The sequence below is a fragment of the Podarcis bocagei genome (assembly GCF_964188305.1).
Source record: "Podarcis bocagei genome assembly, chromosome: 9".
Classification (NCBI taxonomy): Eukaryota; Metazoa; Chordata; class Lepidosauria; order Squamata; family Lacertidae; genus Podarcis; species Podarcis bocagei.
The window spans coordinates 19,926,155-19,953,392 of NC_138134.1; the positions used below are offsets into that span (position 1 = coordinate 19,926,155).

General features: G+C 44.7%; 1 protein-coding gene across 7 annotated transcripts in view; it reads left to right on the forward strand.

Moving 5' to 3' along the window:
• Nucleotides 1-26,854, forward strand: part of GABRG1 (gamma-aminobutyric acid type A receptor subunit gamma1) — a 66,689-nt gene extending 39,835 nt beyond the window's left edge. For 6 of the 7 annotated variants that reach the window (XM_081208952.1, XM_081208953.1, XM_081208954.1 and 3 more), the window contains 6 exons: nt 9,123-9,343; nt 14,024-14,106; nt 16,318-16,455; nt 17,740-17,892; nt 19,786-19,997; nt 26,299-26,854. In XM_081208952.1, coding sequence (XP_081065078.1) covers nt 9,123-9,343; nt 14,024-14,106; nt 16,318-16,455; nt 17,740-17,892; nt 19,786-19,997; nt 26,299-26,574 — 1,083 coding nt within the window. In that variant the 3' untranslated portion in view covers nt 26,575-26,854. Of the gene's footprint in view, nt 1-6,201; nt 7,071-9,122; nt 9,344-14,023; nt 14,107-16,317; nt 16,456-17,739; nt 17,893-19,785; nt 19,998-26,298 lie in introns of those variants that run through there. The other variant, XM_081208955.1, reaches the window with a different exon arrangement.
• The last annotated feature ends 384 nt before the right edge of the window (nt 26,855-27,238 follow it).

Sequence of the window (27,238 nt, forward strand, 5' to 3'; positions counted from 1 at the left end):
ATAGAAATACCCTTAATTTAAACTTAGTATAAAATCATGCTTCATTGGTAGCATCTGTGGCGATCACACAGGGCCCCTGGATGTTTCACGGTCTATTAACCCTGTGCCACCACTGCGGTTGCTCTCTTCGCCAGTGGCGTAGCGTGGGTTGTCAGCACCCGGGGCAAGGCAAGTAATTTGCGCCCCCTAACCCGTGGATTTTAGCAGGGGGCAGAGAGCTGCGAGTACGGGCGCCCCCCCCAGATGTTGCGCCCGGTGCGGCCGGCCCCCCCTGCACCCCCCACGCTACGCCACTGCTCTTCGCTGCCACCACCCCGCTTCTCACGGGGACACACGGAGTCCAGACAGTTGTTAACATAAACAAATAATCAAGTTTATTTTTAAGTGCAGGAATAAGCGTATGGTTTCGGTTTATTTTTCTCTTGTCAGTTTCTTAAATCTTACTTCCTAACAACTTCAAACTGAATTATTCCCAACTATCTATCTAACTCCCTAACAATTCCTCTCACTCTCTCACGATACAGCTCAACCAATCCACTGCCTATTCCACCCTCTTCCTTCTCCAACACCCAAGCCTCAACTCCCAACTGACAAACTTCAACTCTCAACTCCCAAACCTCAACTGTCATTTCAAAACCTCCCACTCTATCTTTTACTCCCCCCTCACATTCTCACTGGCCAATCACATCACACCCATTTTTAACTCTTTCCTTGACGCACCCTAGGGGCAAACGCCACAGCATCTATCTTGAATTGCTTGTGAGCTGCTTCAGGATGCTCGCTCCAGAACTGGAATTCTGGGGGCTTTGGCACGGGATCTCCAGTGGGGACCCCCTCTCCTTAACCTGGGAACTTTTTCATGCTCCCACTGTCCTCTTTGAGGGCAGTCTTAGTGAGAGTGGCAGTGCCTGATGTTGCTATTTTGTTGCTCCTAGAGCTGGCTCTACATAGCGAGAAGGAAAGTCTAGACCAGTCATAGCCAAACTTGGCCCTCCAGATGTTTTGGGACTACAACTCCCATCATTCCTAGCTAACAGGGCCCAGTGGTCAGGGATGATGGGAGTTGTACAGTGGTACCTCAGGTTAAGTACTTAATTCGTTCCAGAGGTCTGTTCTTAACCTGAAACTGTTCTTAACCTGAAGGCCACTTTAGCTAATGGGGCCTCCTGCTGCTGCCGCGCCGCTGGAGCACAATTTCTGTTCTCATCCTGAAGCAAAGTTCTTAACCTGAAGCACTATTTCTGGGTTAGCGGAGTCTGTAACCTGAAGTGTATGTAACCTGAAGCGTATGTAACCTGAGGTACCACTGTAGTCCCAAAACATCTGGAGGGCCAAGTTTGGCCATGCCTGGTCATTTCCTGTCTAGGGACAGGAAAATAATTTGGTCTTTTTGCAGTGGCTCATCCTGGCCTGGTGTTCCAAAACTTGCTTCTGGATCGAACTACAAGTCCCATTCCAGTCATGCACTTCTTTGGGTTTTACTATTCTTTTTCACTGTGCAAAAAGTGTGCGCAAAAATACCTATTTTATGTAAAAGCTGTGTGAAGAAATGCATATGGATAGCTGCATTGGAAAGTGTATATTTTATGTAAAAACTGGGTTTTACATAAAACATTGATCACAAAATTCTTGCAGTGGCACACAACAGGACGGAATGGAATGGAACAGAACAGAGTGAAAGGAAACAGTATTAGTTGCTACGCCCATCCCTAGTAAAGACTTCAACAAGTCTATGTGACTGTGCTCTGTGTGGATCAAGGAGGTGGGCTTCAGACGCAATAAATTCTAGTGCTGTCACTCAACAGAGTTTGTTTACTTGATGTTTACAGCACAGCCTGCCTCCTAAATCATGGTTGGAGATGCAAGAATGGAAAAACAATGAAGAAAACAGTCAGTCCATTCCAGCATGTGTGGCTTGTTTACTTTACATAATGTCCTTCATTATGCTGCAAGGTAGTGGGAGAGAAATGTTTGTTTGTGTGAAGATTTCAAGAGTTGCAATGTGTGCCTATGTATTGTACATAGATACACCTACAACAAGTTTGTCCAATCCACTGTCACATCTTAGCCCTCTTTAGGCATTCCAGTGAGGGCCATGTAAACACTTGAGGCAGTGAGGAAGAGTATGCTAGCTCCATCTCTTTCTTCTCTGTCCCCATCTCCTTCCAACTTGTGGAAGGTGAAGGCTTTCTGTGCTCATGGAGACTTCCTGTTTTAGGACTCTGGAAAACTGACTGGCCAGCTGGTCATTACAGACAAGGGCTGCATCCGGCCTCCAACCACAGAGACTTTGTAAGCCCTCCAGGGCAACAGCAAAACCTGCCACCTGCTTCTGCTCCCCCCACAGGCACGATGGATGGCTACCTTACCCTGGCAGGCATCAACATCTACCTGTTACTACAGTCACTCTCCCTGAATGTAGGCTTGCTCCATCTGTCTGCTGAAGTGGCTCAGCAGGCAAGGAGCTGTATGCATGTGGCAATAGAAAGGGCTTAGGCACATCCCTACAGGACCTAGCCCCAACCTCTGGTGGTGGTGGTGACCAGCTCCCCTTCCATCCTGATGCTGTGCATCAGGCAAGTTCAAAGGTGACAACAAAGAGTCAGGTGAGGCAGTCAGTGATGGCTCTGCTAAACTTGGGTCTGTGAGAGGGAATGGAAATCTGCTCCCATAACCTATGTTCTGCCATAGTGAAATGGGTGGGGAAAACATTGGTGCATTGTGGGTTATTTATTTGAAAAGTTCCCCTTGAAGTCAGAAAGTATGAAATTTATTGCACTAAGTCTGCTTCTGTTCTAAAGTTTTGTCATTGACCAATGTGTTGTTTGGATTTGATATCCCGCTTTATCACTACCCTAAGGAGTCTCAAGGCGGCTAACAATCTCCTTTCCCCTCCTCCCCCACAACAAAGACCCTGTGAGGTGAGTGGGGCTGAGAGACTTCAGAGAAGTGTGACTAGCCCAAGGTCACCCAGCAGATGCATGTGGAGGAGCAGGGAAGCGAACCCGGTCCACCAGATTACGAGTCCACCGCTCTTAACCACTACACCACACTGGCTCCTTGTTGTGGACAGATGTGGCATAGCTTGTGCCATAAGTATGATTCTCCGCTGTGCTGCTCCAAATTCTATCCTCCTCAGCTTGGTCCCAATTTAGCATTCCTGCTTGCCTATCTGTGCCAGCAGAACTGCTCCGCAATGTGTTCCAGCAGCATATCTGAGGTCCCCCACCATTGTATCCATCATGGCAGTGACATATCACACCCCTCAACCTGCAGACCTGCGGTGTGGGATCGTGCCCCAAAATATTAAAAAATAACATATTTTGTTTCTGTGTGGCTGCTGCTGCTGCCTTCTCACAGAAGCAAACCACTTTTCCAGAGCAATATAAAAATAAACACAACAGCATTTGTTATATAAATGTGCATAACTGCCTGCTCAACACATTTGACACGACTCATAATAATAAAGCATTGAAGTGATACAGCTTGTATTTTCTACCTGGCAACTTCAGGACATATTCCAGGTTCAGCTGAACCAGAAAGTAGGTGCATTAGCTGTATGTGGAGGATTCCTAAAGACGAAATAAAGTCCTGTCTCACACCTGCCCACCTGCCTGTTGTTGTTTAGTCGTGTCCGACTCTTCGTGACCCCATGGACCAGAGCACACCAGGCACTCCTGTCTTCCACTGCCTCCCGCAGTTTGGTCAAACTCATGCTGGTAGCTTTGAGAACACTGTCCAACCATCTCGTCCTCTGTCGTCCCCTTCTCCTTGTGCCCTCCATCTTTCCCAACATCAGGGTCTTTTCCAGGGAGTCTTCTCTTCTCATGAGGTGGCCAAAGTATTGGAGTCTCAGCTTCAGGATCTGTCCTTCCAGTGAGCACTCAGGGCTGATTTCCTTCAGAATGGAGAGGTTTGATCTTCTTGCAGTCCATGGGACTCTCAAGAGTCTCCTCCAGCACCATAATTCAAAAGCATCAATTCTTTGGCGATCAGCCTTCTTTATGGTCCAGCTCTCACTTCCACAAAGACAACAGGCCCACCTGCCTAGGGCTATATTAGTCCCCAAGCACTGAAGGACCATGGCAGGTTCATGTGTACCTCTCATATTCCCTTCTAGCAATCTTCCAGATGTTGATGAGTAACTTGCATGATGCAGACACACAGAAGACTGGGTGGGTATATGGGAGATGCTCAAAGCTGTTTCATTCTTGGTGTGGCCATGTTCTGCATGTGTAGGTGGGGTGAAGAGGAATGGGGAAAACAAGGATCAGTTCAGACCCATGGGAATCCATGCAGGGAAGATGAACCCTCCCACCCACATACTACATGGCTGCCATAGTGCATTTGGTATCACTTCCCTAGGAACTCAAAATGCTTTTTATTTGTATTGTATAAAGGGCATGGTGGCATTTATCAGAGTAAACATCATAAGATGATACAATGTTTGCTTATTCTGGGCAGCACAGCAATTTATTCAGATGAATACGTTACCTTTGTCATGAGATTAAAATTAATAGAAACTCAATTACTGACCAGTAGAGGCTCTGCAAGATGAAGTGGCCAATTTGTAAAGTCTAATGCTCCATTAAGGAATAGAGAAAGATATTGGGAGGAAATGCATGCCTTGGTCAGGAGGAGTAATTTCCCTCCTACTGATAAGCATGGCAGTCTTTTTAATGTGATGGATCTGAATGCTGTTGGGAGAAGAATAAATAGAATGAGGTTGTCTGGATGTCTTATTACAGTTTATGTGGGAGATGAAAAACAGTGTCTGGATATGAAATCAAAAGAGAATGTTATACGAGTAAGAATTTCTGCCCAAAGTCTGATGAATCAGTACCCACACCTGCAATTATGGTATGGCACACAGAGCATTGGTGCAGATGTTTGGGTCGGATGTTAGATGGTTGCTGCCAAACCGCAGGGAAAGAGAGGCAAACTAGAAAACGTGAACACTCTCTGCCCATTTATGAGCTAACGGCTTTGTAAACCTCTACTTCATGGAATGATGGCTCTTGCAGGTGCACATAGTATGTTCCAACCCATTTCATCTGATGGACTGATTTCTCATCTGTGTCACTTTCATATGTCATTCGCTCACATCGTTCCCATTCCTCTTCTGCTTTAGAATACGTATTTAAAGAAATGCATTTGCTCCCATGAAATATACTCAGAGTCGAGTAGTGATTTCATGCTCTTTATTTCAGCTCATAGGAACAGTGATTGATTCCCCCCCCCCAAAAAAAAACACCTCAGGCTTTATATACATTATTTACACAAAGGGTCCCATGTGATTGGCTGACTCTGCTTCTCTCCTGGAGCCTGGTTGGTCTGCTCCTGCAGGCCAATCAGGTTGTTGCATTCCAGAATCCTACCAACCTGATAGGCTGATTGACTTCCTCCTGGGGCCTGATTGGTCTGCTCCTGCAGGCCATTCAGGTTGTTGCATTCTAGGATCCTAGCTACCTATTGTTCTAGCATCCAAGCTCAGTACATAACATCCCAACACACACATTTTGCACATTGTTAAATGCATTTTTGACATACTTTGCATTTGAACATTCAGGAAGTGGAAAAGCCAATGAACAGCTAAGCAGAGGGCGATTTAGGGCAGCACAATTAGTTCTATGCAGGGCATAATGACTTTGACGTCGTGAATTGAGAAGAATGGAAGGCAAGAGGAGGGGGGCACCAAATGTTGGCTTCGCATAGGGTGCAAAGTCTGACCCTGTGCTAAGTTCTCATTCAGGCAGGCGATGCAGATCAGGTTGTTTCATATCAGAATTTGTAAAGGTCAAATTAACTAGCACCCCTACTACATTGGAGTGATCTTCTTCTTCAGCTCTTGAAGTTTGTGCCACATCACCCAAGCCTTGTAGGACAGGGGGGTCATCAATGGAGAAGTTTGCTATGATCAGGTTGCTTGATAGGTATCATCCAAATGTAAAGGTGACTGATGTGCCTTTTAAAAAGAAAATTCCCCGTGTGAAAATTAGGAATGCAGTGTGAGAGATGTAGTGAACAGGAGGGTATTATATTTTTTTTAAAAGGATATCATTTGTAGTAAACAACCCTACAGTTTTCTAAAGAAGCAGCCTTTCTTCATGTTAGGCTCATGCAGGCATCCTTCTTATACTACAGTGGTACTTCGGGTTAAATACTTAATTCGTTCCGGAGGTCCGTACTTAACCTGAAACTGTTCTTAACCTGAAGTACCACTTTAGCTAATGGGGCTTCCTGCTGCCGCCGCACCACCGGAGCACGATTTCTGTTCTCAACCTGAAGCAAAGTTCTTAACTTGAAGCACTATTTCTGGGTTAGCGGAGTATGTAACCTGAAGCGTATGTAACCTGAAGCGTATGTAACCTGAGGTACCACTGTATTAGGAAACTTACCCTTATCAACACATATTTGTGAATTGCCCTGACGAACATGTAAAAGCCAGTTATTAAATTATTTTATACAATTGACGGTCATTCAGTCATGGGGAATAGTGTAGACTCAAAGATGTTGTGTTTACTGAGTGTCTTTAGACCCACAGAAAAGCACACTGCAACCCAAGGAGCCATTAAAATATACTACCTTTCTTGCCAGTGTGGTATTTTGTTATTTCTTATTATTCAAGTGTCTTGCCTTTCATTTCAACTATTCTCATGAAACTAAGCCAGAAACCCAAGTGGTACATGTCTTTCTCCACGATACTTCATTCCTTTCCCCCTCATCACTGGCTTTGTAGCATACACAACCATTGGTTGGCATTCTGTGGCCACTGAGTGTGCATAGCCATTGCTGGGCTTTTTTCGGGGTTCCCCCTCTCAGTTTTTTGCTAACTGGTTTTGTGCTTCTGAATACTTTGGGGCTTTCCTGCTGACATTTCATTACTCATAGGAGGAACTTCAGCAAAGGCAGTTCTATCCATTGTCAGGCACATAGAAAATTTATTTGAATCAAAGCTCAGGAACTGGGCTAAGATACGGGCCATGGAAGTAATAATTATATTGAAAAAGGCTGCAGAACAATGGAAAAAGTCGCGTGAAAGTCTCAGGAATTGGAACGCAAAAATAAAGGTGATTTGGCAGTCAAAGCAGACTTCTCAGTGAAATCTAAATGACTGATGTTCCTCCTTTGATCTGCTCCCACTGTATTAAAAATATTAATCCAACTTCTTGAAAGAGGAACAATGTGACCATGTCACACCACAGGAATTCATCAGTTTACAGACATAGAATGCAGGCAGGGTTACTCGAATTAGATGCCTAAAGTTAGAAGCGAGCTCTGTAATTGAATGAAGCTGATTTTCAAGAGTTTGGCACCCAGCCGCTTTCACTAAAAAAAATAAAAAATGTTGGCAACTGTGATTAGAGAGGCTCCACAGTGTGTGCTACTTAGCTTAGTTTCCTCATGTAGAAACCAGATTACCTAATTAGAACTAAATTCAGAGGGTGAAATCCTACGTTTGTGGCATACAGGCAGCTCAATGTTTGCTGCTGACTCCAGCAATCTCAGGGCCTCTTCACACCTTACAGATTTTAGGTGTACACCAACAATCTTTAAGGTGTACCCCTGAATGTGCAAAGTGTAAGTGAAATATACTTATATTTGCAAACATGCTTCATATGGGTACACAACCAAGGAGCTCTGATTGACTGCAGCTAGTCTTAAAAGTTTGTTGCAGATGATTACAGGAGGTCATTGGGCCTTACATTTTATTTCCTGTTTATCTCATATTGTACTGCATGTGTGGTAGCGAAGCCTCACTGCTAGAAGTTCATGTGTTGGCCTGGGATGAAGGAGCCAGACATGGAATTGCATGTAAATAACTCCATAGCCTTCTCTGCTCATGGAAGCTGATCATCCGAGGTTCTAAACCACACACAGGCTCCCTTCTGCAGACATAACCCCTCAGATGTGTGAGAAGGATGATGGATCCAAGTAACGGGAATGTGATAGAAGGTGGCAGTGAGCATGCTCCTGCTATTACTTAGTTAGTTAGTTAGTTAGTTAGTTAGTTAGTTAGTTAGTTAGTGAATTTATATACTGCCCTATACCCAGAGGTCTCAGGGCAGTTCACATAAAAAGATCCCAGCATATAAAATAAAAACAAAAACCCAGTAATACACGCCCCCCCAAAAGAACCACATTTTAAAAGGATATGGGATGTTGATCAGGTCAACCCAAGGCCTGGTTAAAAGGAACATTTTTGCCTGGCACCTAAAGGTGTGTAATGAAGGCATCAGGCAAACTTCCCTGGGGAGAGCATTCCACAGGCGGGGAGCCACTGCAGAGAAGGCCCCGTTCTCCTGTTGCCACCCTCTGGACCTCTCGATGAGGAGGCAGACAAAGAAGGGCCTCAGGAGAAGAACTCAGGGTCTGGGTAGGTTCGTACGGAAAGAGGCGGTCCTTGAGGTATTGCGGTCCTTAGCCTGCTATCTCCCTCCTGTGCTTCAAATGGCATAGAGGGGTGAAAACCAGAAAAACCAAACCCTATGTGTCTTTGCTCAGAAGTAGGGATAGACGAATCTTACCAATTTCAGTTTCTCATTTCCCCCATCTTGAAAACATTTTCTCCACATTTCCACAGCAATTCATGGTTGCTTTTTTAAAAATGACCTCATTGAGATTTGTCAGCAGTTTAGTGTGAATTTATCCTAAAATGCACAATGGTGCCTACTTGAGAGGTGCCAGAACTGAGTTCCAGTGAGTTCCGGCTGAAAGAAAGCCCTGCTTATATGTAGGACACTTTAGTTGGATACTATCCATAGGATCTGAACCTAGACCATGGGTAGGCAAACTAAGGCCCGGGGGCTGGATCCGGCCCAATCGCCTTCTAAATCCGGCCCGCAAACAGTCTGGGAATCAGCATATTATGTAAAAACATAACATGAGTAGAATGTGTTCTTTTACTTAAAATGCATCTCTGGGTTATTTGTGGGGCACAGGAATTCTTTAATATATATATTTTTTTCAAAATATAGTCCAGCCCCCCCACAAGGTCTGAGGGACAGTTGACCAGCCACCTGCTGAAAAGGTTTGCTGACCCCTGTCCTAGACTGATTCCAGTGTTTTTACTACCCAATTTGTTACCTTATGCTGAAATTATTCTCTCTCTCCTTTTCCAGGAGTACACCATAGATATCATTTTTGCCCAGACTTGGTATGACAGTCGCTTGAAATTTAACAGCACCATGAAAGTACTTATGCTAAATAGCAATATGGTTGGAAAAATTTGGATTCCAGACACTTTTTTCCGGAACTCAAGAAAATCAGATGCCCATTGGATCACAACTCCAAACCGCCTGCTTCGCATTTGGAGTGATGGACGTGTTTTATATACCCTAAGGTAGAGTTGTTAACCACCCACTGAGAATTTTCGGTTCTCTTTGCTGTTGTTTCCTGTTAATTGCTAATTTTGCATATTGCTCTGGAAAATTTAAAGTTACAGGATTTGCAGCCTAATCCTACTCATGTGTACTCAGAAGCAAGTCCTGCTCTTTTCAAGAAACATTACTTCAAAGACATGTGCATAGGGTTACAGTTGAAGAAAATCAACACTGCAAAGCAAAATTTCCTGCCTAGAATTCAGAAAGAACAGCAGCAGCAGGGAGTGCCATTTGGGGGGGGGGGTGAAACTTAATTTTTGCAAATTTCTTCAGCGAGGGGTCTTAAAATAAGGTTTTTTTGGGGAGTGAGGAATTCAAATCTGCTATTATTTCTGTTATTGGACAACATTCAGCTTGGAAAGTCTATCTTTGATGAAGAAGCACATAAACTGCTTTTGGAAAACCAAAGAATTTTGATGTTGCTTTCTGAAAATGTCAAGTAATGTGCTTCCGCTGCTGCTAATAATAATAATAATAATAATAATAATAAAACTGCAAGTACTTGGCAATTATTTTTAATTATTTCCATGCAATTTTGCACACATCTTACTTATCAAACAAAACTTAATTATATTAATTTAACCAAAATATCTTTTGAATTCCCAAATCATGTCTACGGAGGAAGCTGCTTTAGCTGCAAATACGGAAAAGGAGCACTCTTCCTTGTCCTTCAGGAGGGAGGGACAAGAATCCTTAGCTCTCCCACCAGACTTCAGCCCAGGCCAATATGGCTAATAGCCACAAATTATGGGATTTGTAGTCCAGCAATGGGCCAGAGGCTCCCCACCCACCCCTGGGTTTTAGGGTTTTCAGTCCTGATCGACAAAACTGCACCGAACATGCAGCTTTCATTAAGTCAGCAGACAAGCTGGTAAATTGAGTTCTTAAATTGAGCAGGTAGCCCCATGGTTTTCAACTGCCTCTTTGTGCACAGGGGACTTGCCCAAGGTGAGAGCAATCTGGAAAACAAAGCAAAGTTCAGATGTGAGCAAGTGTAGTAGCAGTAAAAGGATCTGACAACCCTTTGGGCTGTTTGGCTCCCCAAGAATCTCTGGCACCCTCCCTTTCTCTATGGCATTCTGTCCATGGAAGGCTGGAGGGGAGAGCTGGCAATTCTCAAACCTGCTTCTTTTGTTGTCAGGCTGAGAATTTGCTTATTTTGCTCCCCTAAGGCCAGCCAGTTGCTGTATCTTGTACTGCCAAACTGAAGCGGGGGGGGGGGGGGGGAGACACTCCTGTTCTAATGTTTCATTGGTATAAAAGAGTGTACTTTGCAAAACACAGACTGGGAGTTAAGGGAGAAATAAGGAGAGTTGCTGACTGGGCCGCTACAAATAACAAACACACAGACAATTTTAAACTCTGAATTTAAAGGCCTTCCCTGAGGGGCTGGAATGGGTTTTTTAGATGGTAATCCATTAGCAGCTAGTTGCTATGAGTAGAGTGGGTTGCACTCGCCTCAGCCATAGCCCATTCTCTCTCCAACTGGGAGTAATGTACGGTAACCCATTCCCCACTCAATATAAATAACTCAGTGCCTCTGTCTGTCACTGCTTGTTTACCCCAGTGTCCTTTCTGGCCAGAAAAGAACTGATCTGTTGCATGTACATTCCCTGTTGTTTCTCCCCGCCATTCTTTCCTTGTGTGCTGGTCCCGTGGGTTTCCATGAGGCGTGGTCCGAGTCCAGTCCGAGGTCGAGGGTGCAGTATTGAGGCCGTCCGTCAAAGCTGAAGCTGGGTCCAATGCAGGGAGTCGGGCGAGGTCAGGAGATCCGGCAGGACAGGGTTCAGGCAGAAACTGGCTACCAACGACGTTGCTCCCACAACATGGGACTGGGGCTGGCCAGTGGCGTAGCGTGGGTTGTCAGCACCCGGGGCAAGGCAAGTAATTTGGGCCCCTAACCCCCAGATGTTGCGCCTGGTGCGGCCGGCCCCCCCTGCACCCCCACGCTACGCCACTGGGGCTGGCTTTTATCTGCCCCGAGGAATAGGGCGGCCCCGATCCACAGGTGACTCGCCTCTCCTGGCCTGGAGCCGAGCACTCCTCCTGCGGGAACTTAGTTCCCTCTGCCTCTCTGCCCTGAGCCTCTGCAGCTCAGGAGAGGCTGGAGGGTTACCGGGCCCAGAGGCAACCTCCTCTTCCCCTGATGGGGCTGAGAGTGGAGCACCTGCAGGCAATGGGTCCTCCATCACCTCAGGAGCCAGAGCAGACTCAGCTGGTGCCTGCACCTGAGGATCCAGCACAGGTGAGGACACTTCAGGCTCAGGCCCCAGCCCCGGCTCAGCTGGTCCTGGAGGCAGGGACTCCTGTGCAGGCTGGGAACCCTCGGGTTCAGCATCCGAGTCCGAATCCCAGGCCATCACACCTTGTGATTGGTAACACCAGCTAGGCACCTCAGAGCCAAGTTGTTTACATGCCTGTAGAGGGTCATAACTGGCACCCGCAACCAATCCGCATTTTAAATTCTCTGGCCATGGGCCTGTTGCACACCTGCATGGTTTGACCGACTTGCAGGACTCCCTTTCGTGCAGGTCTGTGGCGCATTTCTGCGCAGAGACAACAGGCTCCAGGGAGCCATTGAGAGATCCCTCAAAGGCAGTGGCAGAGCACTCACTGCTGGCGCCCAGGGCGGGGGGTGTGCATGCCAGGGTGTGTGTGGTGTGCCTTCAAAGTGACCCCCACCCCCTGTAGCTAAATGGGGCCACACTGAGCCGCCTGCTAAAAGGGGAAGAAACCCCTTCTGCATTCACTGCTTGGACTTCTCCTATGCACACAGTAGGCCTTTAAAGCACCTTCAAGGCACATTCTTCCCCTCAAAGAATTCTGGGCACTGCGGTTTGTTAAGGGTTGCTAGGAATTGTAGCTCTGTGAGGGTGCCTACAGTACCCTGTACAGTGGTACCTCGGGTTAAATACTTAATTCGTTCCGGAGGTCCGTTCTTAACCTGAAACTGTTCTTAACCTGAAGCATCACTTTAGCTAATGGGGCCTCCTGCTGCCGCCATGCCGCCGGAGCCCGATTTCTGTTCTTATCCTGAAGCAAAGTTCTTAACCTGATGCACTATTTCTGGGTTAGCGGAGTGTGTAACCTGAAGCGTATGTAGCCCGAGGTACCACTGTATTATGGTGACCAGATTTTTTTCAGTGAATCTGGGGACACTTTTTTTTTTTTGAAGTTGAGTAGCAACAGGGAGTCACATGGGGATGGTGAGGCAAAAGACCCTGGGCCCAAACACACATGCATATTGTATAAAGGTGCAAAGCCCTTTTTTCGCACCCTGTGAAACATAAATGCACAGTTTTTTAAAAAACTGGGCAACGGCGCGCCGTGCACCCGTGACTCCCGAGCCTTCCCCGATCTCCTTCCCCCTTCCCCCTTTGTTTTGACAGATCAGGGGAGGCTCAGGAGTCACAGGTGGGTGGCTGTGGTACAGGAAAAATGGCGGGTGTCACGGCAGTGAGCAGCTCCTGAAGACAGCCAGAGCCAACTGCGCTACCAGGCTGGCTCCAGGCTGCTGAGGCTGCCACTGCTGCGCTTCCTGGGGACAGATTTGCGAATCTGGGGACATTCCGGGGGCGGAATTTGTCCGGGGACAGATTTGCAAATCCTGGGACTGTCCCCGGGAACCGGGGATGTCTGGTAACCCTACTCTGTATTCTAGGGGGAGCAGGGAGAGATGTGTTTCAAATGTGCTATAAAGGTATACTGGGGACGCGGGTGGCGCTGTGGGTTAAACCACAGAGTCTAGGACTTGCTGATCAGAATGTCGGCGGTTTGAATCCCCGCGACGGGGTGAGCTCCCGTTGCTCGGTCCCTGCTCCTGCCAACCTAGCAGTTCGAAAGCACGTCAAAGTGCAAGTAGATAAATAGGTACCGCTCCAGCGGGAAGGTAAACAGTGTTTCCATGCGCTGCTTTGGTTCACCAGAAGCAGCTTAGTCATGCTGGCCACATGACCAGCTGTACGCCGGCTCCCTCGGCCAATAAAGCGAGATGAACGCCGCAACCCCAGAGTTGGCCACAACTGGACCTAATGGTCAGGGGTCCTTTACCTTTACCTTTACATAAAGGTATACTGTGTAGACAGCCTTCAGTTGCTGGGCTTGCAAACTCTGCATCCTTTAGGAGAAGGCCCCCCATTGCACCTTGCAGCCAGGGCAACATATCTTCCAGGCAATGGATGTGCAGTGGTGGCAGTACACCTGGGACATAGGCGACAATCTCATAGCTGGCTGCTGCTCCTGATCCCAGACACTCACTTGCCAATGGGAGGAGACACCTTGTACCTTCTCTGCTTTGCGATGGCTTCCTTTCTCATCACGCAGCACAGAAACACTGCTGTCTGCTCTTCGTCAAAAAGAGCCACCCAGCAAGGCTATTATCTATCACAGCTAATGTTTACTGGTGTAAGTCCATTTAAAACCTGTGAAACTCTCAATTAATTATGTCTGCTGTGTCCATTCCCATCTAGTAAAGTGTTGCAGCCTGGGAAACGATTTCTGGGACTGCGCAGAACATGACAACAGTGCCTCTTTAGGGTGGGAAGGTTTTGCCACTGAAGAGAAATGACTTTGACATCTTAGTTAAAGTGCCCAATTGTTTCCAGTTCGTTCTCTCATGCTTTTCTTCCCTTTCTAACCAGGTTGACGATTAATGCCGAATGTTATCTCCAGCTTCATAACTTTCCCATGGATGAGCATTCCTGCCCTCTGGAGTTTTCAAGCTGTAGGTGGTAAAGCGTTTCATAGAATTCTTCTCCTTTTAAATAGAGGCCCCGTGGATTAACAGGCTGTTCGGAGGGCTTTGTTGCACTTTGCACCAACTTAGGTTTGAAGTGTCACGAGCACTTTTGGTATTGCGTATCACTTCTTTCCAGTTTAGGTGAAGCGACTCGCCTATGGGGAAATGGCATTGCACCTCAAGGCCACCAACAAGGATGGAAACCTATTATACAGACCCAGAGCTTTGATACACATGAGCCATAATCCCTGCTAAGGAAGTCTGTCAGGTTCAGGATCTAATGCAGAACAAATAAAGATTATTATACATGGCTCCAGGGTCTCCAGGAGATGCTAAGGATTGAAACAGCGACCTTCTGCATGCAGAAGCAGCTGCTCCAGCACTGAGTTTCTGCCCTTTTGCCATCATAGCTGTACCCACTGATCCTAAATTTATCAAGAATTTCTAGCTTCAGTGGTTTTCAGAATTATACCCAGTGTTATAAATGGCAATAAGCTTATAAAACTAATCTGCTCACAAGGACATAACACTGTCATGGGCAGAATGAAAAACAAACAAACACCAAAGTACATCTAATAATAATAATAATAATAATAATAATAATAATAATAATAATAATAATAATAATAAAAAATTTATTATTTATACCCCGCCCATCTAGCTGGGCCTCCCCAGCCACTCTGGGCGGCTTCCATAGAAACCAAAAATACACCAAAATATCACACGTTAAAAACTTTCCTGAACAGGGCTGCCTTAAGATGTCTTCTGAATGTCAGGTAGTTGTTTATCGCTTTGACATCTGCTGGAAGGGCGTTCCACAGGGCGGGCGCCACTACCGAGAAGGCCCTCTGCCTGGTTCCCTGTAGCTTTGCTTCTCGCAATGAGGGAACTGCCAGAAGGCCCTCGGCGCTGGACCTCAGCATCCGGGCAGAACAATGGGGGTGGAGACGCTCCTTCAGGTATACTGGACCGAGGCCGTTTAGGGCTTTAAAGGTCAGCACCAACACTTTGAATTGTGCTCGGAAACGTACTGGGAGCCAATGTAGGTCTTTCAAGACCGGTGTTATATGGTCTCGGCGGCCGCCCCCAGTCACCAGTCTAGCTGCCGCATTCTGGATTAGTTGTAGTTTCTGAGACACCTTCAAAGGTAGCCCCACGTAGAGCGCATTGCAGTCGTCCAAGCGGGAGATAACCAGAGCATGCACCACTCTTGCGAGGCAGTCCGCAGGCAGATAGGGTCTCAGCCTACGTACCAGATGGAGCTGGTAAACAGCTGCCCTGGACACAGATTTGACCTGTGCCTCCATGGACAGCTGTGAGTCCAAAATGACTCCCAGGCTGCGCACCTGGTCCTTCAGGGGCACAGTTACCTCATTCAGGACCAGGGAATCCTCCACACCTGCCCGCCTCCTGTCCCCCCAAAACAGTACTTCTGTCTTGTCAGGATTCAACCTCAATCTGTTAGCCGCCATCCACCCTCCAACCGCCTCCAGACACTCACACAGGACCTTCACCGCCTTCACTTCATCTAAACAGTTTCTTTCCAGTTCTTAAACTTAACTGGGGATAAAATGTAACTACTACGTATGTCTTTAAACTGTGAATTATTGCTGTCCTTTATTTTAGTCCTCCAGATGGGAAGTGCTTTCAGAATTCGTTCCCTTCAAAGACTCAGCTTATTCACACTTACTGTCCTCCACTCCATGTTCAAGCACCACCACCCCATGTAAATCAATACTTCCTTGTAGTATGCATAATTCTGATTTTCTTTTTTTATCACTTGCATACTTTATGCTGGTTTTACTAACTTCGGTAAATCATATTCAGCAGCCCCTTTCAGCTTCCGAGATTTCAGCAGGCATTGCCTGTAACACTTCCAAGAATATATTTTCAGGTCTAATAATGGAATCATGGTACACACACGGCCCTGAAATCTATGCAAATCTACTGCAAAGGGTGGTTAACTTCTTAATTGAAGGTTGTCTTCCTGTTGCCATCACTCTTAGCAATAACTTGGAAAAGCCTCCTTATTTACCTCCACAAGCCGTTTACCCATTCATGGAACTGGACTATTCTCTGAAAGTTGTTCTGTAGTTATAGACAACATGCTAAAACATTCTGTATCTGCATTACACCACCCCTCACTGCTACAGCGTGCTTGATGTTTTGTACAAATGTTGTGCTACTATCTTCTAGATGGATATCCAAGGAATGAAATTATATACAAATGGAAAAAGTCCTCTGTGGAAGTGGCAGATCCCAAATACTGGAGATTGTATCAATTTGCATTTGTAGGCTTACGTAATACAACAGATATCTCCCATACACAATCCGGTAAGGAAACAACCACATTTATTTAAACTAGATATTTTTTGACTATGGATCACATGCAACACTGTCCCACTACAGCTCATCTTCTGTTAAAAACAGCACTATTGGTCTCGATGTCTGCTGCAACGAAATCACATAACTTACACAATTGATGTAACTGATTATATAAATTGAGTTGTGATGTTATTCCACCTCGTTCACTGCAGTGTAAAGGAAACAAAAACGCTAAGGGCGAAGGAGGAAATATTGTTTGCAGACTGAAAACAACAACAACTAATACTGATTGTATTCACGGGATTGATTTCCATTCTGGATGTGAAATGAATAGGCAGACTTGGGCAGTTTCTACTCCTGTGTCCTTATTTGTCAGAATTCTCTGACATTCCTATTCTGGACTCATTTTTTGGTGGAAGATTTGTGTGTGTGTGTTTCCTACCTGTAACAACCTCAGAGTAATGTTTCAGACTCTGCTATTTTCACTCATATAGTAGAATGTGAAAATGAACCTTACTCAGTCTTTTCCCCCCAGACCAAAGCAGCTCTGGCCATCACAGAGTGCACTTCCCTCGTACCTGTGTCTAGTTCCCACACTGCAGAGTGTTTGCCCCTAAGCAGTCCCTCCAGAGTCTTCCCATTGTGTGTCTCCAACCTTCCTCCATGGTGCTGTCTGCTGTGTTTGAGGAAGTAGCAAGAACCTGGGAGCAGTGTGCCATGCACCACACCCCACTCACCCACTGCAGGCACCTCCGTGCAGTCTGGGTGCATCTGTGTCTTATTGGGTCAACAGGGAGGAAGGATCCCACCTCATGGTACACCAAGTACACACCCTTTCACAGCGGGTTTGATATTATACTAACTGGAGAAATACAGTTACTGTCGCCTTCTTTGTTAGAAGCCAAATAGGCGAAGATTTAGTAATTTATTTTTAATAACCTATGGTTTTACTAAGTTTCCATGATACAGAAAACAATGAACAGAACCCCCATCATTCCTAAGAACAACAAGAAAATAATTACAGTTTCCCTTCACCTCCCAGCTGCTCACTTTGACCTTCTGTGGCAATTAGAGCAAACATACAGTTCTCGACTTCTTTGGCTTCTCCTGGTCCACAGGCTCCCTGTCCACTGGTCTTCCATAAAACATTGAGGATATTTGATCAGAGAGCACTTCACCAGCAGCAAATTCCCATCCACATTATAAGGTGTTCTTTTGGTGGGAGAGTGGAAGAGATAACAAGAGATCACTTGCAGGATATAACTGACCGAATTTCTTTTCTTTTCCTTGCAGGGGATTACGTTGTCATGACGATTTTCTTTGTTCTGAGCAGGCGTATGGGGTATTTTACCATTCAGACGTACATTCCTTGCATATTGACAGTCGTCCTTTCCTGGGTCTCGTTCTGGATTAATAAAGATGCAGTGCCTGCAAGGACATCATTAGGTAGCTATTCTCTTTGCAACCCCATCTTCATGTGCGCTCCTGTATGTGGTGGCATGCATTTTAAAAAAAAAAGTTTTTTAAAAAATTATGCCCTCTCTTTGTGGCGTAGAAAAATTCATGAACAAGAAAAGAACTTTTCCAGTCTGCCCCTCCAACCCCCACCCCATTCCTCACCTTTTAAGAGAACCTGAACTCTTGGCTCAGCTCTAGTAAAGGTAAAGGGACCCCCGACCGTTAGGTCCAGTCGCGGACAACTCTGGGGTTGCGGCGCTCATTTCGCTTTACAGGCCAAGGGAGCCTGCATGTGGCCAGCATGACTAAGCCGCTTCTGGCGAACCAGAGCAGCACACGGAAATGCTGTTTACCTTCCCACCACAGTGGTACCTATTTATCTACTCGCACTTTGACGTGCTTTCGAACTGCTAGGTTGGCAGGAGCAGGGACCGAGCAACGGGAGCTCACCCCGTCGCGGGGATTTGAACCGCCGACCTTCTGATCGGCAAGCCCTCGGCTCTGTGGTTTAGACCACAGTGCCACCCACGTCCCTCTCAGCTCTAGTAAAGACACACAAAGACTTCCCACAAAGGCATCCATCTGGTCTCATTTTAAAACAGGAACCATGCTGGCCATATGAGTAAGGCATATCTTGGAACATTGGGTGACAACTATATACCTTTAGGTACCAAATTCTGTGTTCTGTCCCCTGCTTTCACCCCATTTGAGCTCTCTTTGGACTTCCAAATTAAATAACTGAATGCAATAGTGATTTTAATTGTTAAATAGGTTGCTTTGTTGAGAAAACACCATGTGAACAGGGTCATCAGTCCTTTGTGCTGTTTGAGAAAATGGTAAATGGAAGAATAGGCACATAAGAAAGGTGAAATCTATATTTAGCTGCATTTTGTTTTTCAGCCACATAGCCTTCTATAGCAAAGCATGATTAAACCTGTTATTAAAATACCCTTAAAACAACAAATGTAAAGAATGACCCAAAACCTATGCAGCAACTTTTTCTATAATGAACAAAATAGAAAAATTAGTGGGGTTAAAAAGTCTTAAGAGATATGTGTAACCTTAAAACGTAAATATGAGTACTGCTTTGATTATTCTGAGAAGTACACAGAGTCTAAGTGTGTGTGTGTGTGTGTGTGTGTGTGTGTGTGTGTGTGTGTGTGTGTAAAAGGATGCCTGCAGTAACAATCCTTTCATTTGCTTGCTTGCTTCTATTTCTATCCTGCTTTCCAGCCAGCAGGTTTGAAAAGTGCCTGACCAAAATAATCCAGTTAAAACACTAAAAATATGTAACCAAAACCAGAATTGGATCTATATTTTCATGAGTTTGCATCCTTATAGAACCAAATTGTTTCTGCCTTTGGTATTTACGTCACACAAATGTTTCCATAGTTTAATCATCTCTAGAATATTAACACCTAACAGCATACAGTCATACCTTGATTCTTGAACTTAATCTCTTCCGGAAGTCCGTTTGATTCCTGAAACCATTCGAAAACCAAGGTAAGGCTTCTGATTGGCTGCAAGAGCTTCCTGCACTCAAGTGGAAGCCGCGTTGGATGGTCAGCTTCCAAAAAATGTTCGAAAACTGGAACACTTACTTCCGGGTTGGTGGCATTCGGGAGCTGAATTTTTTGTCAACTCAGCCATTCAAGAACCAAGATATTACTGTAATCCTATGTGTGTCTACTTAGAAGTAAGCCCGACTGAGCTCCTAAGAACCTTAAGTAGAGCCCTGCTAGATCAAACCAAAGGTCTATCTAGTCCAGCACTCACAGTGGGGGTTATTCCCAGGTCAAGGGGGTATAGGGTTACAGCCTAAGCAGTGTTGCGAGTTCTCTTGGTGAAACCATTTCTGTTATTATATTTATTTTTTAACAGGCATCACCACTGTGTTGACCATGACCACGCTGAGTACAATTGCAAGGAAGTCCCTTCCCAAGGTTTCCTACATAACAGCAATGGACCTTTTTGTCTCTGTGTGTTTCATTTTTGTGTTTGCTGCCCTGGTGGAGTATGGCACCTTGCATTATTTCACCAACAACAAAAAGGGGGCCAAAGAGAAAGACAAGAAATCAAAAAACAAGTCCTCAGTAAGTGTAAATAGCTAGAGAATTCTAGCATTTTTATCTCCTCGGTCCTAACGTTTGATTATGAAGGAAATGTTTCGGGAGCAAGGTTGCGGACCTGACATTTTAGCAAACAGCAATGCTGTGCTTTAAGGTTTACAGACAGCATCCTTGGGAATGCTTAAATAATGGTGTTGTAGGATAGTCTGAATTCAGCCTACGTCTTTAATTTGATACAATCCTTTGGTTGTATGATGCTGGATAATATCATAGCCAGAAATTCCATTCCGTGACCAAGCAGAAGGGAAGAGTTTAGCAGGAATAAAGGACAGGTACATAGTCCTCCCAGTTCTCATATTGCATGGGGAGTAGGAAAAATCAAGGTCAGATATACTCTAAGGCAGGGATGGGGAAACCTGTGGCCGTCCAGGTATTATTGGACTCCAACTCCCATAATTCTGGCTGGGGTTCGCAGGAGTGAAACACAACAACAACCAAAGGGCTGCATGTTCCCCAACCATGCTCTAATGGGATCTCTTCACACCCAGGATGGATTGTGCCAAACACTCTGTACCATAAAGCTGAGTGAAAGTGGACTCCCAAATTCTACATCCTTAATTGCAAGGATGGCGGTGGTTGGGGCCAAGCCCATTTCTTTCTTCTGTAACATTAAAACAGTTAAAAAAAACTTTATTATTGATGTCAACATTTACAAAGGAAAACCCAAATTAATCTCGTTTACAAATTCAATACTGACAATAACTATATTTAAAATATCACCCGTTCTTACAAAATTCAGAACAATTCATTTTAGCCCATTTCCCTCCCTCCTTTCTATTTTTTTTTTTTAACTTGGCAATGTTTTAATCCAAACCCCACTTGCTGCCCAGTAGTCTTCCTGGAGTGGTGGGGCCATCTTCATTTCTGCAGCCCTGCCAAGCACGCCAGCCAGGAAGGAAGGAAGATGGAGGTGGCGAAGGCCGATAACGAGTAGACGCAGTGCAGTCATGTGACGGCAGGGGAGCTGGCTCAGGACTCACCAACTCCTGGGCTGACTCAACCCCTCCGTTTGTTTGTTTTATCCTGACAAGCAAATGCCTCAACATTAGTCCTCATAGCAGTGACAGCACCATCTACCGGGTATACATTTTGTTTCTTAGGTTAGCAAAACCCCTCCATCTGTTCATGCAATTTTGTTTGCAACAACAACAACAAACTCAAATTATCCATGAATCAGCAGTTTGCTTAGTTACGGGAGAGATAGCCATAGCACGGGTCTGTCTCTGTTTATGTTTTTGTAATTATATCAAAATAATATTATTGTATTTTAGTGTTTTGTTGGAAGCCGCCCAGAGTGGCTGGGGAAACCCAGCCAGATGGGCGGGGTATAAATAATAAATTATTATTATTATTATAAATTATTATGTGTTCTATAGTGAGTCAAATAGCAAAGATGGAAAAAACGCTCACTCACTGGCAGAGGAAGAGGGGGGCAAGGGAGTGCACCAGTCCTGGCACCACGATCCCGATGGGGTGCCATCATGGCTGCCCCCCCTGTGGGTGGTGTGCCATGCCCCCGGGATGCGCACCAGCCACACCCCCACTTGCTCTCCGCCCCTGGTGCCAGAGCATGAAGCTCCACCACTGCGCTCACCTGACTCTTTTTCTGGCTCCAAGGTGACTATTAGCCCATTGGATGGTGCAAAAAGGACTGTGCTACTAGGCCAACCGTATTCGTGTCTGTCCATTTCGCGCCCTGGAAAAAACTGCCCTGGGGGAGGAACTCAGTGCGAGTATAGCAGAACAATATTCCTACTCCATGATTGCAGTCATGGGATTTTTGTCTATCACATGATGGTATATGTTTTGACTCCACAGAGTGGGAAGTGACGGAGACAGGATGTTTCTGTTACTGTGTTCCGTGAAGTGGGACTATTGTCCTTTGTTCTTTTTCTCTTTGCTGTCTGATGCTAGAGAGAGAGAGAGGGAGCCATGTTGCGGTGCTCCATGTGTGCTTATATGTAAATAAAGTAGATTAGCCAAAATGCTGAGTTGCTGAGGTCTGTCACACAAGATGCGCAAACTCTGTGGATCCCTAAGTGTGTATGCATCGGTCGCCATGATGTTCAGGCTGAAGAAAGCTTTTGAGGCTCCCGAACGAAAGACCAGGAGGGAGAGAACATGCCAGTCGGGCATGTGTCTCTACAGGGTCCTACTCAAGTGTAGGCCGAACTCCTGATAGTTCACTGTGGTGTCAGTACATGAGCTGGTATTTGGTCATTGCAAATGAAAGTGGAAAAGTTGTTCCACCAGGCTATGATCACAGGTGCCTGCTCTGTTTTGTGTGGTCCTGCATGGTGCGCTGTCCACACACTCCCATTTACTCCAGTGTGCTCCCCAGGGCTGGCTCAAGACATTTTGCCGCCTGAGGCAAATGGCACCCTTCCTCTAGGTACAAACAGAAGCCAACTGGACTTCTAGTTGACTCTTACTCCAATACTGGTGAAAGGACAGTGTCTTCCACTGCAGTTGAGGACAGGAGGCTAGCATAGGGGGTATAGGGCAGACCACATAGCACTCCCACCTCCATCCAGTCCCCGCGCCTCAGCATCTGCTGCCTGAGGCAGCTGCCTCACTCTGCTTCATCATAAGGCCAGCCCCATTGCTCCCAACACTGACTAGGGAAGCTGTGAACACGTGGCATTAGTCACAATCCACATCCATCCTGTCGTTTCTTGTGAACTACTGCATTTTAATGCTTTCCCACTCGAAAACCAGCCTCGACCCAAATGGAGAACTGCTCATTGGCTAAAGCCATCACCATCCCATCTCCACCCACTGATGCAGATACATAGTGGACAACTTACAATCATTTCCAACCATGCTCATGTGTACAATAAGGTGCAAATACAGTTTAAAACACAGTGAAGAAAAAGGACCTCACCGTATGTTAAGCTGTGAATGTGTACAGAGACATCTTTTTAAAAATCTGGTTGGTACCTGGCTGGGTCTGGGGAGAGCCCTCTGTGTTAAGGGGTACAAACTAGAACAGGTGGTGGAGCTGGCAGTTTTGGTCAGTACAGTGGTACCTCAGGTTACATACGTTTCAGGTTACACACTCCGCTAACCCAGAAATAGTGCTTCAGGTTAAGAACTTTGCTTCAGGATAAAAACAGAAATCGTGCCCCGGCGGCGCAGCGGCAGCAGAAGGCCCCATTAGCTAAAGTGGTGCTTCAGGTTAAGAACAGTTTCAGGTTAAGAACAGACCTCTGGAACGAATTAAGTAATTATCCAGAGGTACCACTGTATAAAAGCAGAGCCCAGAGACAGTGCTGGAGAGACGTCTTCAGTTCTTTGCTAAGAATGCAATGACAGATGATTGCTGAATATTGTGCTAAATACATTTTGCATATAGCACAGAATTTTGAAGCTGGCTTTCATTTTTTGCATGCCGTGCAACCTTGCTTAGTGAGATAGAAATCTCAGGTAAATGTATATCAATACTTGGCAGTCACACACTTGCACATAATTATGTTCACTTCCACCATTGATTTCCGTGGTACTAAATTTCCCATAAGGTTGCCACTAGGAGCCAAAACATAATAAGCACTCTAGATTTTTCCTTTTCTTCGTCTATATGCACTTCAGCTAGAGAGTAATGAAGAACCCATGCTTCTTCCAGTCCTCTAATCATTTTGATATTGTTTGAAATTTGTCACAGGGTACCTGGGTGATGTTCTGTAGTCATTTTGTTATGTTTGGAGAGAGCTCCTTTATTTATACCACTGTCTCAGTCACTCTAAATAACAATTACCATTTGTCTCTTCAATTATTTTGAACTTCAAAAGAGACCAGTGTTCAGAAACATGAACATTTAATAATCCCCAGAGGGTAAATATACTAAAATATTAATATGGAGCATATCATTAAGCAATATATAAATTTAGCCCTCTCCTATAAATAAATAAGAAGTTACTTTTCGTTACTATGATGTTAAGATTTTTTTTTAAAAAAATATGGAAATTCCCAAGCATGGTAATAAAGGATCACTGAACTGGAATCATGAGGACTGCAAAGAGCTTTCCGAAATGGAAGAATGGCTAAGTTAAGAATTAGGACAGAAAGCATCGTCTCATATTTAATTCACTGCGCATTATATCAAACCTTAATGCTGAAACCAATCTTTACAGCAGCTTGAATTCACCACATTTTCACTTTCCAGACAGAGGGTTGTATCTAAGCTCCAGTACACCCACTGAATTTAATGGACCTACATTGCTCATGCCCTCTAATTTCAACAGAAATAATAATAATAATAATAATAATAATAATAATAATAATAATAATAATAATAATAGCATCAGACATTAAAAACTTCCCTAAACAGGGCTGCCTTCAGATGTCTTCTAAAAGTCAGGTACTTGTTTATTTCCTTGACATCTGATGGGAGGGCGTTCCACAGGGCGGGCGCCACTACCGAGAAGGCCCTCTGCCTGGTTCCCTGTAACCTCATTTCTCACAGTGAGGGAACCGCCAGAAGGCCCTTGGTGCTGGACCTCAGTGTCTGGGCTGAACAATGGGGGTGGAGACGCTACTTCAGGTATACTGGATAGAGGCTGTTTAGGGCTTTAAAGGTCTGCACCAACACTTTGAATTGTGCTCGGAAACGTACTGGGAGCCAATGTAGGTCTTTCAGGACCGGTGTTATATGGTCTCAGCGGCCGCTCCCACTCACCTGTCTAGCTGCCGCATTAGTCATTAATATGAGTAAGGCTAATGTTGAACACAACCCTGTGTGTGTATTCGTTGCTGGTAATTTTTAAATTATTGCCAAAGCAAACACCTATTCTTTCATTGCTTACTTGTTAGCTGCTATATAGACAGCCTGGACAGCTGCCCAAAACAGCACAATCTGACGGGTGCCTACCACAGAAAAAGATGTACCCCAGTTCTGATTTGTGTATTATTTCATGCACAGATAGCTCCCTGCACAAACTGGAAGAGCAGCTTCCAGTTCCCCCCTGTGCCATCAGTGTAGTGGAAAAACGTTTTATGACGGTCCTTAGGTGTTTTCCCCTAATTTTTTTTATCCCAAGCTTACTGATATGCCCCTCTTTTGCATGGATGGTACCACTTTTGCCACATTGAGATCCACATAGGGAGAGAACTGACTGAGATTGCTATCAGTATATATGACAATTCCATGGAAATAATAGCATTTATACAATGAAATAATGGCAGTAATAAGAGCTCCTTTAATGCTTTTTTTATATATAAAAAACCTGCATAAATTGTACAGGTACAGTTAATTAATATGGCCATTTGGTGGTAGAGGAATTATACCCATCTTTGATGCCACCTCTTTTTCGCAACACTTACAGTTCAATTAAGGAGATTAGATTCTTTCTACTGGCAAGATATCATCGTTTAGTAACCAATATGTCAGAAATGTGTCCCATCCAAAACTTTTTATTTCTTCACACAAAGAGGAAATTATCTGCCTGCTGTATTAAAATGTGTTTAAGCATTGCATTTTAACAACACTGCAGATGGTAATTGGCTCAGTTAGATCCTGAATGCTACCAAGAATGCTGAAAAAGCAGCTTGTATGAAAATACCTATTTAAAATTTAATCATATAATTTCAGTAAATTTGAGTAGCTCTAATGGTTGCTGGACTATTTCAGCTCCATTCCTGGGTTATGAACAGGCTTTGAAGACCTTCATTCTGAGACACGGCACTATCTCTGGAGAGTCAACATTTCACAAACTCTTGGGTCTAATAATATTGTAACTCGAGTTATTAGGCTCCATATGATTTGATTCCTAATCCTTGCATTTATATTACCCTATAATCTCATGTATACCTTGAGTTTCATGATGAAAGAAAAGTAGGATGTAAACACACTTAAATTAAACAAATTCTTCTTTAGCATTAACCTTCCATTATTCTAGCATTTGGTCTTTCGACATGCGTATTGGATAGTGAACTTAACCACATATTTATCTCTCTAAAAAGTCTTACCCTTGGGCCTATTAGGAGAAATAAAACAGAGGAGAAATAAAACAGAGGAGAAATAAAACAGAGGAGAAATAAAACAGAGGAGAAAGGAACATGACCAGGACATTGGAATAATTGACTGACCCTTGTTCTCAAAGGAGTTTGAAGGTGAATTAAGTGGGGATAGAGAGGTAAGGGGAGTGGTGATTCCTAACAGAGTGGGGTTGAGAAGCTCATCTCTTCTTTTCTCCTCTCTCCATTGAACTTGACGGGCTTTTAACTAGTTCGTAAAAGCTGAGCCTTAGCCTGTTATCATTTTCTTTAGACTCCTGCACTTCCTGTCCGCCCTGGATCAACGTTAATTCCAATCAACAATCTCCGTCACCTTCAAGAGCATCATGGCAATTATGGATATGAGTGCCTTGAAGGGAAAGACTGCACCAGCTTCTTTTGTTGCTTTGAGGACTGCCGCACAGGATCGTGGAGAGAAGGACGAATACACATCCGCGTGACCAAAATTGACTCCTATTCTCGGATCTTCTTTCCCACGGCCTTCGCTTTGTTCAACCTTGTCTACTGGATTGGTTACCTTTACCTATAAATGCCAGATATTTGACAATCTTGAAAAAAGGGATAACTGACACTCTGAAACACACCGCAGTAAATAAGATTAAAAGGTTAAAGCCCAGCGTATCATTTCATTTTGTTTTTATGTTGACATTTCAAGATGCAGAAATGAAATAGAGAAAATGTGGACTAGAACTTTTCTATCTTGACCATTTACAAAGGTGGTTGAAAACCCATTTGGAAAGTTGCTGTTTTTTATGTTTTCCATCATTTTTGCACTAATTTTTACAAAGATCCATGGTTTAAAAACTAGACTAGGAGTTTCCTTATAATTTGTTTAGAGAGAACAATAATTGTTTGGATAATTTTGTTGCAGCTCTTACACCAAAGCTGACAAAGCCTTAGGAAACCGAGACTACTCTGAAGAAAGATTTAGTCAACAGCTTATGTTCACAGAGTAATTGGATTTAAGCCCATTTAAGCCCATTGACAAATAAATGACTTTAATGTGATGAAGTCAGCTCAAACCAGTTCATCCTGCTCAGACCAACTTTTGGATAGGGCTGAAAAATGAAACTGAAGACCAAACTACATGTGATTCTGTGGGGGTAATTCACGATCGAATTCCCTGATGTATTTGTATTTAACCTTTAAAAGCAGCCCTGGAGATTGGAATCATTGGAATTGGGTTGCCATTA